Source organism: Eptatretus burgeri, chromosome 14 (genome assembly GCF_056783735.1).
Source record: "Eptatretus burgeri isolate ZD-2024b chromosome 14, Ebu_testis_v1, whole genome shotgun sequence".
In the NCBI taxonomy this organism is placed as follows: domain Eukaryota; kingdom Metazoa; phylum Chordata; class Myxini; order Myxiniformes; family Myxinidae; genus Eptatretus; species Eptatretus burgeri.
Window position 1 is genome coordinate 71841933 of NC_140974.1, and position 15131 is coordinate 71857063.

At 45.0% G+C, this 15131-nt stretch overlaps 2 protein-coding genes across 5 annotated transcripts in view; both read left to right on the forward strand.

The window, feature by feature from the left end:
- The window catches only part of COG3 (component of oligomeric golgi complex 3), a 59152-nt gene extending 52509 nt beyond the window's left edge, over positions 1–6643 (forward strand). The window contains exon 23 of one of the 2 annotated variants that reach the window (XM_085855503.1): positions 4967–6160. In XM_085855503.1, the coding sequence (XP_085711629.1) occupies positions 4967–4996 (30 nt within the window). In that variant the 3' untranslated portion in view covers positions 4997–6160. Of the gene's footprint in view, positions 1–4966 lie in introns of both variants that reach the window. The other variant, XM_085855502.1, reaches the window with a different exon arrangement.
- A 135-nt stretch (positions 6644–6778) lies between these two features.
- Positions 6779–15131, forward strand: part of EFCAB14 (EF-hand calcium binding domain 14) — a 38439-nt gene continuing 30086 nt past the window's right edge. The window contains exons 1-7 of one of the 3 annotated variants that reach the window (XM_085855508.1): positions 6779–7285; positions 11473–11621; positions 11772–11908; positions 14144–14242; positions 14554–14613; positions 14701–14766; positions 14946–15023. In XM_085855508.1, coding sequence (XP_085711634.1) covers positions 7281–7285; positions 11473–11621; positions 11772–11908; positions 14144–14242; positions 14554–14613; positions 14701–14766; positions 14946–15023 — 594 coding nt within the window. In that variant the 5' untranslated portion in view covers positions 6779–7280. Of the gene's footprint in view, positions 7286–7438; positions 9115–11472; positions 11622–11771; positions 11909–14143; positions 14243–14553; positions 14614–14700; positions 14767–14945; positions 15024–15131 lie in introns of those variants that run through there. The other 2 variants (XM_085855506.1, XM_085855507.1) reach the window with 2 other exon arrangements.

Below are 15131 nucleotides of genomic sequence, written 5' to 3' on the forward strand. Positions count from 1 at the left end.
AACATAGTCTGGAACAAGTGTGTATCCTGAGAGCCAGAAAACAATATTTGGCCAACCTCAAAATTAAACTTTCAAACCTATCTCCCACTTCAAAAACCTGGTGGCACCTTAAGTGTGTCTCTGTAGTTTGCCAGCCACCACTCCATCCCTTCCCTCACTTCAAATGGCACCACAGTCTGTTCTAATCATGAGAAGGCCAAAGGCCTCAATTCTGTTTTTGCTTCAAAATGTTGCATCTCCTACCCCTCACTTCTTGTACCCACCACACCCAGTCGCACCCAACTGCTCCTTCACTTTGTGTCTGCTGCTCTTGTACATCCTCTTTCTGCTGTGTTCACCCTATCATTTGCCCCAGATCATCTTCCATCTGCTTGGAAGTCAGCCAACATCACCGCATTGCATAAATAAGATACAAAAACCAATCCTCTTAATTACAGACCAATCGGCTTACTTATCGTCATAAACAAGGTCATGAAATCCGTCATCGCAGTTGACATCAAATCCTTCCTTTTCTACAATGGCCTGATCTCAGACCATCAGGTCGGATTCGGACCAGGTCACTGTACGTTACAATACTGCTTCTGTTCTCCCAACAATGGAATGAAGCTCTCAATGGCAGATGTGAGATCAGCGCCGTTTCTCTTGACATATCTCGAGCATTCAAGACAGTCTGGCATCCCGCCTTGCCCTGCAAATGATCTGCCATTGGCATCCAAGGCCGACTTCCTCAACTCTCATAACCAATGTGTGGTTCTCAATGCGATCCTCTCATCTCCCTTCCCTGTCAAGGCTGGAATGCCCCAAGGCAGTCTCTTGGATTCAGCCATTTTCTCAGTCTTCGTCAACAAGGTTGTATTTCTTTGTAATATTTTATTCAAACTTAAAATCCTTGTTGGGTGGTGGGGAGGTAACAAATTGACAGTGGGACAACAGCACCACACCACAAGCAAGGGAAGGAACGAACCAGAAGACAGCAGAGATGGGAGGGAAGAAAACAGTAACCTGCAATTAAGTGGGGGGGGGGGTTAGGTAGGGATAATGGGGGTAGAAACAAAGCGCATCAGGATAGGGGATGACATGAGATGGTGGTGCACTGTCTGCTTTTGGAACCCTTGATGGAAGAACTCAAAAGAATATAACAGCGTCAGGAATATGTTTAACTCATCACTTTTATCAACGAAGTATAAAAATGTCTGAAATGCCTCTGAAGGAGAAAGAAGTTGGAGAATAATGAAAGTTCAGGAGCAGAAAATTAAAAATCAACCATCTCTACTTTTTCTAATAATTAATCGAAAGTGTGACCTGCTTCTTTATTCACGCTTCACGTATTCGTGTTTTTTTTGAGTTGCTTGTTTTCACACTTCAGGACTGGTCTCCTATATCCACCTGGGAAATTGGAAATGAGCAACATCACAGCATTACATAAAAAAGGTGCAAACACAGATCCCCTTAACTACAACCCAATTAGCTTACTGTTCTTCCAATAATCAGCAAGGTCATGCAATCCATTATCACAGTTAACATAAAAAAAATCATTCCTTTTCTCCAACATCCTCATCTCAGATCATCAATTCGGATTCAGACCTGGTCACTCTTCCTTGGACATGCTGTTTCTGCTCTCCCAACAATTGTGGAGGCCCTCCATATTAGACATGAGATCAGGGCCGTCTCTCTGGACATATCTTGCGCTTTCGATACAATCTGGCGTCCCGCATTGCTCTCCAAACTGTCTCTTTATGGAATCCTGTTTTATGGCAACTTCTCCGTTTTCCTATTTATTTATCCCGGGGCACAATTTCCACTGTTCTAGTTTTTGAGCTGAGTTGCGAGTCATTGTTTGCGTCCACACAGGAGGTTATCTCGCACCAGAAGCGGCTCGTCATTTCACACGCACTGTGAGAGGTGAGGAGGTGCGTGGCGTGGGTCTGGCAATCTCTCTCCAAGCTTTGCTACGGTAACACTTCGCTGAATTCTCACGCTGTGAGAATACCCTAACAGTGTTTATGCTTTTTGCCCTTAATACTGATGCTCGAGCAAAAAGTGATGGACAAAAGTGAATCTGGTGCGAAGGGGCGAGGAAAAGTGATGACCTTGTGCGAAAACTCCGAGTTGTTAGGTTGGCTCGAGGTGAAAGTGCGGCATCTGTGGGACGCCGTTACGGGATAAACAAACAAATATACTGTGCGGTATAGCCGTAAAGTTGAGGTTAATATCCGTGTAAGTGTTGCCACAAGTGCTTCCCAAAGTGTCATTGCGGTCCCCTGACCCTAACATTGAAAAGATGGAAAAAAAAAACCTTTCTTTGGACCAAACAGAAAAAAGTGTTTAAAATCTTGTTTTAAAAAAATATTTATATTATATTTGTATAATATTAATTTTCCATGTTTATCAGCCCGCACAAGCAAAACGAAAATTGAGGTTTCAGCAATTGGTTCATGTCTGTCCTTTTCTCCGTCTGTCCACAAACATCAGTTTATGATCGAGGAACAACTCATTTAAATTGAATGTTATGTTTTGAACCCAAATCAGACACGAATCAAAGTTTATCAGCACTTTGTCTCTGGATTTGTCCCGATCGCACATGCACAGAGAGGAGTGAGATAAGTTTTTTTTTTTTTTTGACTTTTTCTCCTTGCCAGACAGTCAAAGAGAATTGAAAATCATTCCAAACAGGAAACTTACTGTTTTTGAGGACGTTAAAATATCCCCACCATCAAACCCCGAGTCCCCTCCGTCCGTCCGTTGGCATCGGCGTCTCCATTGTTCGGTCCACAGCCCCCCAGAGCGGATTAGCGATCTGCTTCGGAGAGTAGCGCTGAGGCACGGATAACCATTGTAATGTGTTCGATCAGGTGGTGGTGTAATTGACACTGTGTCAAAGGTGGTAAAATGGCGGGAAATTCCGTAATATATCCACTGATGAGCCAAAACATTATGACCACCTGCCTAATATGCTGTCAGTCCTCCGTGTGTTGCCAAAACACCGCCGACCCGCCGAGGCATGGACTCGACAAGACCCCTTAAGATGTCCTGTGGTATCTGGTACCTAAACATTAGCAGCAGATCCTTCAAGTCCTGTAAGTTGTGAGGTGGAGCCGCCATAGATCAGACTTGTCGGTCCAGCACATCCCACAGATGCTCAATCAATCGGATTGAGATTTGGAGAATTTGGAGGCCAGGACAACACCGTGAACATTTCATCATGTTCCTCAAACCATTCCCGAACAATGTGTGCAGTGTGGCAGGGTGCATTATCCTGCTGTAAGAGGCCACTGCCATCAGGGAATACCACTGCCATGAAGGGGTGTACCTGGTCTGCATCGATGTTTAGGTAGGTGACACGTGTCAAATTGACGTCCACATGAATGGCCTGACCCAGGGTTTCCCAGCAGAACATTGCCCAGAGCATCACACTCCCTCTACCGGCTTGTCGTCTTCCCACAATGCATCCTGGTGCCATCACTTCCCCAGGTAAACGGCGCACACCTACACAGCCATCCACGTGATCTAAAAGAAAACGGGACTCATTGGACCAGGCAACCTTCTTCCACTGCTCCAAGGTCCAGTTCTGAGGCTCGCATGCCCATTGTAGGCGCTTTCGACAGTGGACAGGGGTCATCATGGGCACACTGACCAGTCTGCGGCTACGCAGCCCCATACGCAGCAGGGTGTGATGCACTGTGGATTGTGACACATTCCTCCCGTGACCACCATTAAAATTTTCTGTGACTTGTGCCACAGTAGACCTTCTGTCGGTTCGGACCAGACGGGATAGCCTTCGTTGCCCTCGCGCATCAATGAGCCTTGGGCGCCCAACACCCTGTCACCGGTTTGTGGTTTGTCCCTCCTCGGACCACTGTCGGTAGGTACTCACCACTGCTGACCGGGAGCACCCCACAAGCCTTGCCGTTTCAGAGATGCTCTGACCCAGTCGTCTGGCCATAACAATTTGGCCCTTGTCAAAGTCGCTCAGGTCTTTACTCCTGCCCATTTATCCTGCATCCAACACATCAACTTCAAGAACTGACTGTTCACTTGCTGCCTAATATATCCCACCCCTTGACAGGTGCCATTGTAACAAGATAATCAATGTTATTCACTTCACCTGTCAGCGGTCATAATGTTTTGGCCTTTTTGGTAATTTATAATGGCCATAATTTAACCTTTTGTGTGTGTGTGTGTGTGTGTGTGTGTGTGTGTGTGTGTGTGTGTGTGTGTGTGTGTGTGTGTGTGTGTGTGTGTGTGTGTGTGTGTGTGTGTGTGTGTGTGTGTGTGTGTGTGTGTGTGTGTGTGTGTGTATATGTGTGTGTGACTTTTACGATATTTATTTTATTTAAATTGAATTATACAAAAAGCACCCGCTCCCGATGGGAGCCGTCAAGCGGGTCATGTTAATGCCTATTTTACTCCTAGGGGTCCAGGATTACACACCCAAAATGTGGTTGCGATCGGTTCAGCCGTTTTTCCGGTACCTGGGAACAGACAGACTGACAGACGGTGAATTATATTAAGATACTTGAACAATGTGGAGCACAAATCGCCTTTTTCTCACTTCCAAAACCGTTCCGTTGAGCAGTACTTGGACATGTCAAATAAGGTGGTGTATCATGGTGGTGTATAAGATTTCTTCAATGGCGCTAAACTTCTGGAATGTTTTTTAACGATCTTTAAAAATCACTTATTTCAATTGAAGTATTTACTCGAACACTGTACGGAGTAACGTGCACTATGAACATCCAGTTTCATTTGTGATTTGTTTATTTTTGTGAGCCACCCACCTTCCCGTCCATTTTCTCCAAATCCAGGAACATAACCCCATTTTTCCCATGAGATTTAAGTATTAACTTTTGCGTTTTTGGATTTTGCGGGAGGTTTTCAGGAACATTAACCCCCGCGATATTTGAGGATTTTCTGCACTCGTCGTGAACAGAATCACCAATGTGGTGTTCTCTTATTTTGTTTGCAGGTCAATCTGCTGCTTTCAATGGAGAAATGAACACTACTATCAACTCAGAAAAAAACAAGTCGGCTTCCTCTGTCTCTTGTAATGTCTTGGGACTCGCATTTTGCTTTGGGATTAAACACGTGATGCTAAACATTGTAATTTATTGATGTAAATAATGGTTTGTAAAGGAAGAGTTCAAAACACTGTTTAAAATGGTTAACTCACAGCAGAATGGGATACGTTAACACCGTACCCTCCGACGACGGCACCAGAAAGTCGTTTTTGTTGAATTTCTTTTATCTTTTTGAAAATGTGAGACTTCATTGAATATCCTTCAGAGATCAAAAATCCCCGTAGTTTGAATTGTTCATATAATTTCAGTTCTAACAATACAAGTTACAACAGTTAATATTTATTTTTGAATGAAGACTCTGGAGTGAGTACCCATTCCGTGCACCAAATGTGACCATTATGTGTACAAGGTGATGCACAGATGACGCTCAAGGTTTTGGACCTTGTTGTAGTCGTACATTTAAGGGGCGTTTCATCAATTTTTTTTAATTTTCTTTTGTTTGTTTGTAATAACACAGGTGTGATTAATTGCATACGTTTGGAAAAAAAAGTTCGTTTCGAAAGTCCAGAAGCAAACTTACTCATGTTGACGTTTCACGTGAGCAATCCGATGCTTTGTAAAACCGCTCTCAACTTGTGAATGGGGCGGTGGAATCGCGCTCTTCGTCGGGGCGTATGGACTGGTTTTACGTCTCGAGGTGAAAGAGAATCCTCTGAGTGTTTCACAGACAGGACACTGTGCAATGTGCATCGTTCGTCCAATGCGGACATTGAAGATTCCACGGTATCTTTTCGGACCTGTACGTAAGAGAATGGACAAATTTGTGAAGTTGCTTTGAGAGAATTTTGCATCCGGTATAATGTTCCCCTGAATTGTACAGCAAATCATCGATTGTAAGATTTGTAAGTATCTGTTTTTTGATGAATGCATTGGCACTTTAGGTAGGATCTGCGACGTACGGTGGATTTACCAATTCGGATGGTCCTCCGAAGGGAAATGCCGCAAGCTTTCCACAGCCAATCGGGAACTCGCAAAGGCATGACGTCACTGGCCCTATTTAAATAACTGGGAAATTTGCTTAAATTTCGTTTTCTGCCAAATATGCGTCATTTTTGGGGGGATATAAAGTGAGAATTATAGTATGTCTGGTTTGGATCTCTTTTTTTGAAACCACTTCAAATTTGACTTTGGCTTCCTTGTGATGACAATTTCTCTTGTACCAAATGAATTCTGCAAACCTCCATGTAGATGCACGAATGTTCAATTCCGGTGTAAAATGTACCTTCTTGCAGGCAGTTGATGCATCGACGTGTGCGTGCGTGCGCGCGCGTCGTTCCTCGGATGGACGTTGTACTGGGAGTCCGTTGAAGATCCCACAGTGCCTTCCGCACACAGTGTGTGAGTTATCGCCGGCACCCTGAACCGATTTAAAATTCCTGCTCGAACCCAAGTCGAACATCATGGCTGGCCAGCCAGTTCGTGAAAGACTCGAGCCAAAAACCTTTTCCAGGCCAACCCCATGAGAAGGTGTGAATAATTGTGGTCGTTAAAAAAGGAAAGGAAACTCGATTCTTACAAGGTGTGTACGACCTGTAGCTAGCACAATAAACTTTATTTATTTTAAATTGTTGCTTTTAGTTTATCATCCCAACAGAACTGGTGCAACCACTAGGTGATCACATGGAGGAGAGGTGGGGGGGGGGGCGGTGAAGGTAGTGAGGGGGGGGAATGGGCGGTAAGTGTGGCTAAATGCTCGCGTGAGGTACCTAATACCCTTACGCCGGCCCTGGATCCCAACGTTCGTTGCTCCCCTTCATGGGGATGTTGCGGTCTTTACACATCGCGGTCTTGCTCATTCTCCTCCTTCCAATACAGTGCAGAGACCTCCAAGGAGTGTTATTGCAAGTTGTTTCCTATCAGTCGATCATGAAACAAGTTTTGGTATTTAACAAAACCTGTTCACCCTGATTAGTGACGATGACGTGCGCCATCTTAAAATGGTCATGTTCCCATACATTTAACATTTGAAAGGGAATACATGAACTTTGTCCCCCCTTGTGAGTGCCATTTAAAGGGGGAAGGGTCAATTTAGATCGTGTTAAACAATGAGACATTATTAAAATGCTAACCAGTGGTTTTAGTGACCGTCACTCATTGCCTTGATACCTGATTCCAATGTCCTGTTTTGGAATCATTGGCACGACGTGGCAGTGCTGACTGGCTGGAGAGGCGGGATGAGTTCAACGTCCACAGAGATACCTGATGAGGTTATATTGTCCTTTTTATTTTTAACCTTTAGCACCACTACGGGGAAAGACTGTGTGTGTGTGTGTGTGTGTGTGTGTGTGTGTGTGTGTGTGTGTGTGTGTGTGTGTGTGTGTGTGTGTGTGTGTGTGTGTGTGTGTGTGTGTGTGTGTGTGTGTGTGTGTGTGTGTGCGCGTGCGTGTGCAATTTATCCATTTAATAAACGGGTGTGCCCGTTGATCCGATAGACCAAATTTTCATTGGTCTTCACAGCCTTGTTGCATCCCCACCAGCTGGACTGTTTGAGCATTAGCTTGCCTTTCATGCCGCTGAGATGTGCTTTGGGTCAACGCGGGGATTTAATGTTCGTTATGATTGTTATTGCCAGATGATACTACTATTCTTATTATTGTTGTAAATATTCGTATTAATTATTACATGCTTTGTGACAATGTTATCATTATTTTTGTTGTTTATTTTGTAATGAGAATGCCATGCCTTGGTAGAAGCACGTATTCAGCTGCTTTATATACCTTAACATGGTGTGTGTTTAAAACACGGGAATTCCAACGGATTTTTTTGTGGTTGATTGGCCAAATCAACTCAGGAGGTCATGACGATCATTTTCAGTGTATCACATTGCACACCAGAACACTCCAGTAGAACTCCACAAAAAAACGTGACACACACACACACACACACACACACACACACACACACACACACACACACACACACCTTCATCATCATTATCGTCATCCATTTATAGTCGAGTCTTATAGGGTCTTGTTGGTCCTCTAGGTCTTTGAGGTCCTCTGGGTGTTTTGGATCCTTGGGGTCTTGTGGCTTTTTGGGATATTTTGAGTTATCTGGGTCTTTTGTGCCCTCAGGGTCTTTTGGGTCCTCAGGAGCTTACGGGTCTTTTGGGACTTTTTCGTCCTCAGGGACTTTTGAGACTTTTGGGTCCTCGGGAGCCTTTGGGTCTTCGGGAACTATTTGGGACTTTTTTGATCCTCGGGGAATTTTGGGTCACCTGGGTCTTTTGTGTCATCTGGGTCTTTTGGGTTATCGGGGTACTTTGGGTCTTTTCAGTCCTCATGGTCTTGTGGGTCATTGGGGACTTTTGGGTCTTCTTGATGTTTTGTGTCCTCGGGGTCTTCAAATGGTCGAAGGGCTCTCGGGGGTCAAAAGCTACATTCCAATAGTTCATAATTAATGAATAGACGTATGTAATTATTTGACAAAAAGTATGACGTACGCAGACACACACGCACGTCATCCATTTATTGGAGGAAAAATAAAAAGATTGCTCGAAGAAGTGACAGGTCGTTATATTGAAGCGGTGTATTGCTACGCCCGTGTCTATGACCAGTGTTGTGAGGTATGTATTATTTTTATTTAAAGTATATTTTCGAGTTGCGTATTTCAAGTTGAATATACGTGTAAAATGACTGGCAAGGAGACACGGTATATCCTGAAATCGTGGAACTGTATGTGAAGAAAGTCGGAAGTGAAAGAACATCCGGATTGTGTGAGAAACGGGTGGGAAGTAGCGCGTGAGAGAGAGAGAGAGAGAGAGAGAGGGTGTTGTTATTTATAAAGGGGACAGGGTGGGGCAGTGTTTCAGGATGAAGACCCGCAGGGAATTGGACGCCCTGCTGGGTTTGGCCGCGAGCCGCAGGCCGCGACCCCGAGTCCCCTCCGTTCGTCGGCCTCGGCGTCTCCGTGGCTCGGCTCCACAGCTCCCCAGAGCAGATGAGCGGTCTGCTTCGGAGAGCAGCTCTGAGGAAGATCAGCAGCAGCAGCATCAGGAGGACGAAGATGAGGCGGACGGTTTCCGGTGCAGGGCAGGGTAGGTCGCCATCCGGAGTTCACATTCTCACCCCTGTTGTCCGTTTCCTCGGTGCTCTATCGTTGAGTCCACTGTGCTCATCATTCTTTACTTACTCACTTTACTTACTTTATTTACTTATTTATTTACTTACTTATTTACTTACTTGTTAACTTACTTGTTTACTTACTTATTTATTTGCTTACTTACTTACTTATTTACTTACTTATTTACTTACGTATTTACTTACTTATTTATTTACTTACTTATTTACTTCCTTGCTTAGTTATTTACTTACTTATTTACTTACTTATTTACTTACTTACTTACTTTACTTATTTATTTACTTAGTTGCTTACTTATTTATTTACTTAGTTATTTACTTATTTACTTACTTACTTATTTACTTACTTATTTAAGCATGAGTCACATTTGCTCTACGGCCAGGATACGGCGGCCATACCCCCCTCCCCGCTTGAATTGACAAACGTGTGGCGGCCGCAGAGTTTCTAAGGTGGCCTCAGGGTGTCCCTATGCTGTATGGCTATCTTTTACAGGCCGTAGGGGTCTCCGTGGAATTATAACGCGGAGTTATAACTTTTTTCATTTCTCGGTTCGCCGTAGCAATTTGACAAGCCGTAGCCATGACGTAGATGTGTTCCACGTCGACCGTACGTAGGGCGTACGGTGGGCTTGCGTTATCCGTGCGGCTGCTGTAGGCTCTTATCAATGAAAAATGAATTTTGCCAACCCCCAAAAAATTATGGCGGCTGTACTATTTCCACGGTCGCCGTAGGGTAGTCCTAAGGCGTCCCTGTGTTCACTGTACGGTGGCCTTGCAGTCTGTGTGACTACCTGCGGGCAACGCAGGGTCGACACACGGTTCCCCTACGCCCGCCGTGCGTCCTACGTAGGCCTCCGTGACAGACTGCGTCGACCGTGCGTCCACCGTGCGCTACCGCTAGAGATCGGAGTATAGGTGTTTGCCACACACATCATCACATTTCATATTATATATTATTGCAGCATATTCTACAGTTTATACAGCACATAAATAATATTATCTTATTATACAGCACATCTGTATATAACCTGGTCTACAATCTATATGATAGATGAGATATGATATACATATGAAAAAGAACTGGTGTATATATACCCACTCGTTACCGTCCGTCTGTCCGCACGTTCGCCTTAGAGCCCCCCTGTGGGCACCTTGAGGCCACCTTGTGTCTGCCTTGAAAATTATATGGCCGCCGCAGGGACGCCCTAAGGTCACCGTGCGACATCAAATCAAAGACCGTACGGCACCACCACGTTTTCGGTCTCCACAATTTCTAAATACCCGTGCGGCTCCCCGAAAAATAAAAACATGTGACTGCTACATTGTGTGACCGTGGAAATACTGTGGCCGCCCTATAATTGCTAGCGGACGTAGATTTTTTAGACCCTACGGCCGCAGAGCCAAATGTGACTGAAGCATTACTTACTTATTTATTTACTTACTTATTTACTTACTTAGTTACTTACTTATAAACTTACTTATTTACTTACTTAGTTACTTATTTACTTACTTAGTTACTTACTTACTTATTTGCTAACTTATTTATTTCCTCTGATTTTGCACGTAATTGTTAGATCCCACTGCGATAAAGACTTCACATTGGAAGATGTCACTGTACTTCAACTTCAAGGTAATTTACACACACGAGATGGATCATTGAACACACAATTCACCAATGGCATCCGTTCCCACTGACGTTGCAATCATGGCCAGTCCGTGCAACTACCCGAAGAAGGCCGCTCTGCAGCTGAAACCTTGGAACCTTTATTTTAATTGTTTTTTTTTTTTTTAAAGCTGAAACCTCTGAGTCGGTTGTGCCTCTCTTCTCATTTCCGATGTTCTCGCAATTCTGGTCATTCCCATAATTACTTAGTAATTAGCAATATTTAAAAACGTATCCATACTTAAGCTGGTCATAGACCAGAGACAGACGTAGGAATCACCTGTAATTGTTTCCTTTCTCATGTTTAAAGTCCGGTGTCCTTTGACCATTTTAAAAGCCCATTCTGGTCGCATTCTGAAAACGGCTAAATAAATAAAGCACATCACGAATTGGTGATTTAGAATGAGCTCTTTATTTAAAAGTTTACAGCGACAGTAATTTTAATGTAAACACATTAAAAGTTATAAAATAAGAGGCAGAAGCGGCACTTATTCCTGTTGCCTAGCAACCGGTTCCAGTGTCTGCTCCATTGTCTACCAGCAATGGGCGGGCAGACTGCACCTGCATCGGCCCGCTCTTATTCACGGATATTTATATTTACGGACAATGTCTGACGTTTTTTTGTGATTTTTTTTTTTTTTGTGTGTTATAGGCAGGGCTGTCCGCTCAGCATGCAGGCATGCCGTCCGCTGGGAATTTTTGTGGCTGTGGCAGCAGTTGTGGTGGCTCTGGGGACTCTGCTCTGTTTGCAGCTGGAACTGCGGGAAGAGGGAAGGGTGCTGGCAGGCCGGTTACTTCAGGGTGAGAAGCCGGGTTAGGGGCTTGAGTGGCGAAAAGGACATTTCCTTGTTCGTAATTCTCTGTACGACCACAGTGCACCTTTACTAACCAGGAATTGCAGCGGTTTACCATCTATTTTGCATTACAGTAGCGATTTGTGTGTGTCTGCAGTGGAGAATGCGCATGTTGGAATCCCATCAGAGTTGGTGAGGTTGCGTGAGGGTCTCAGCTTGCTCCAGAAAGACGCTGAGCACTCGGCTATGGAAAAGCAAGCAACGCAAGCAAACATCAGTCGGTCATTGTCCAAGGTGCCTTCCGTGCTGTGCTGTCTCTGCACTTTCTCTTACGAGCTCCAGTCTCTCAACTAACCTGAACAACCATAACCCTAACGGCTCCAGTCTCTTTTAAGTGTACAATCAATTGAAATAAAATAATGAGATTAAAGGTCGTACAAAAAAAAATTCATTCCGGAAGTGTACCACCATTGATGCAGCGTGTTTACCACCACCTTATCGAATACATTACATTAGCTAGTTGTTCCTATTTGAGTCCTTCATGATATCCTTAAAAACATTGTTTGAATTTTGTTTGACTTCCAGACAGGCAGACAGAGTAAAAATAGGACCGCACGCACATCCTGAAGCTCACCTGGAACAGGAGCAACAGTCACTCAAACCCCCCCCCCCCCGCACACCCCCTTAAACCCTGATTCAGTTTTCTTCTGTTTTTTAATGCCGTCAACAAACTTTGGTACATCTCGGCTGATGAAGGTTGTTGTGGTCAAGCTTCATCGAAAATTGTGTGTGTAGTTTCAGAGAAGAGAGCAAATTCCTATTTTGGGGGGTCAAACTCTCTCGCGCTCCCCCCCCCCCAGTAAACCCCTTTAATGAGTGCAGATTTTTATGTGATCGATACACTTTGGTACATCACTGGTGATGAAGGTTGTGGTCAGGTTTCATCAAAATCGTGGGTGTCGTATTGGAGAAAAGAGCAAATACCTATTTTTGGGAAGTCTAACCCCCCCCCCCCCAAACCCCCTGAATGAGTGCAGGTTTTGATGCGGTCAATACACCCTCGTTTGGCATCAGATATGAAGCTTGTGTCCAAGTTTCATGAAAATCGTGTTTCGTTCAAGTGATAATTCCTGAAGTGTTTACTGACTCACTCACCCACCTACGGACACTGCTCGATTACATAAGCTCACCTGACTAAAGTCCAGGTGAGTTCAAAATACTATCTCGGTCTTCTCTGCGCATGTTTGATTGGGACAATTCAGAGCCAAAGTTCAATTACAGGTTCGTTTTCAGACTCGTGTTCCGATTCGTGTTCAAAACAAAACATTCAATTGAAGTTACCAAAGCCGTGCCGGACCAAATGAACAATTTACGGCACAATCGGCCTTCCTAATTCTCAAGCCCAAACCATGCTCGGCCAATGGAAGAAAACACCGACAACGAACTGGAACATTTAACAGGGGTTTATTTATAATAATTGGGAGGGAAGACAGAGCAGACTTAATCACAAATATGCAGGCAATGTACAGTGAACAAAAGCACTTAATTTCTACTTAACAGACTGGCACCACACACACCCAAAAAGAAATGGACCCCGTCGGGTCTTTATTGGACCCTCCAGCCGAGAAGGATAGGTCAGCTGGGGGGTCAGAGTCCGGCTGTGCACCTGTCCGCCTCATGCGGTTTGGTCGGTTTTGTTCGGTGGGACTCGAACCCACAGCTTTGATGCAGCACCAAGCACCAGGGGTGAGGGATATGCGACGGACGCCAGCCAGCACGAAGGCGGACAAGACGAGAGGAACCCTTGCGCTGCGAGGACGACCAGAAAACCAGACCAGACAAATGGATCACCAACCGGCCAGGCGAGAGCAGACCAGCGCCAGCGCAGACAGAACGCGCCGAACACTCTCTCTACCCCTCGCGCGCGGGGGACAGAGGGACCACCTCTGACGTCACCTCATCCTTCATTGGACGGGGTTCTGGCTTCCCATTGGCTGGCGAGCGTCGGCTGATGCTCGCTCCTCGCTGAATGGACAAGAGGGACTCCAGGCCCTTTTTTGGAGTGAAAACCAGAGCGCCAGCAACCGATGAAACCCCGCTTTCGCACGTGTTCGGCACGCCAGCGCGCGAAGAATGCGTATAGTGCCGAAAGCAGAGGGGGCTGTTGCCGTCGACTCGAGTCCTTTGGAGGGTTGTTGGGGGATTTAAGATGTAAAAAGACTTGACTATAAAATAACCCTCAGCACACACATGAAATTCCCATTAAACACAGGGAGGAATCTAACTATACACATACTTATCGAAATAACTAAGCTTTGGGGCTGCTGTCTGTTTGTGTGCAAAAGGCTTCCAAATCCGTCACAATGTAGCATGATATTTCAAAAATGTATTGGGTCCGATATGTTTTAGTGGATCCGGCATTGCGTGGCGGAGGTATGTGCTCCACCGAGTGCCCTTCTAGTTTACAATGCGAATGTATTGGTTTTGATGAAATTGTAATTTGCTCGATCTCTTGTCTCACTTTCCCAGGTTTCTGCTCTTTCTAAAGAGCTAATTGAGCTAAAGGTCTCTGTCACAGCTGCAGCCGACCTTCTGTCTGTCCCAGCTACCCTTAAGGAACTTCGTAAGGTGCATACAGTACCCCCATTTGCTGCCTGCTGACCAAGTCTTGACCCCTCGACCCCATGTATATTTTTACTTTCATGACTTCTCTCATTCTTTTTGAGGCCTTCCCTGTCTCTGGCCATTCTGCCCCCCCCCCTCCACCCACAAACCCCAAAACGTTTTTCTTGACTTTACCTTGTCACCGATGCTCTGTGCCCATTGTTTTTTTTTTTCTCCCTTTCTTTCTTTTTTCCATTTCCAAGCAACACTTCCTGTCGAGTTATTTGGGTCACGTTTCTTGTCCATACTATTTTTTTTTCTTCTGTCTTTTCTAGAGTGTTGCATCTCTTGGAAGTTCCATAACCTCGGTACAACATGACATTCAAACCTTGCAGGTAAAAGTGCCAATCATGCCCAATTCATGCCACTCATCTTGCCGTATGATCAGCCCACGATCTAACTTGCTCTCCTTACCCTTGCAGAAAATGACGAGTCCCGCAGCACTGAAGATACCTGTCGCTTCAGAAAAGGCTATCAACTCAACACTCGTAGGTTCATTCCTCACTCGTTGGATTTTTCATCTGGTCCCAACCCCTGTACTTCTATGGTAACCTGTAAACTTTGCTATTTTGATCATGTGACCTGCCAGGCCCACTGTGGCTGGTGGAAATACTTTTCTGCTGTGCAGTGACAATATAAACATTTTGAAATGTGCTCCCAACCACAGCCACCGGGTCTGCTCTGGCTGGTCGAACAGCTGAATGCGACGTTGGGCCCCGATTGGCCAACACACCTCATTAACCTGGTGACTATGGCAACGCACTATTACAAAAGTATTTTGAGTCTTCACAACTGTATTTATATCTTTATATATACTAGTGCGTGCCCATACGTGCGTGGCCGTACGTGCAAA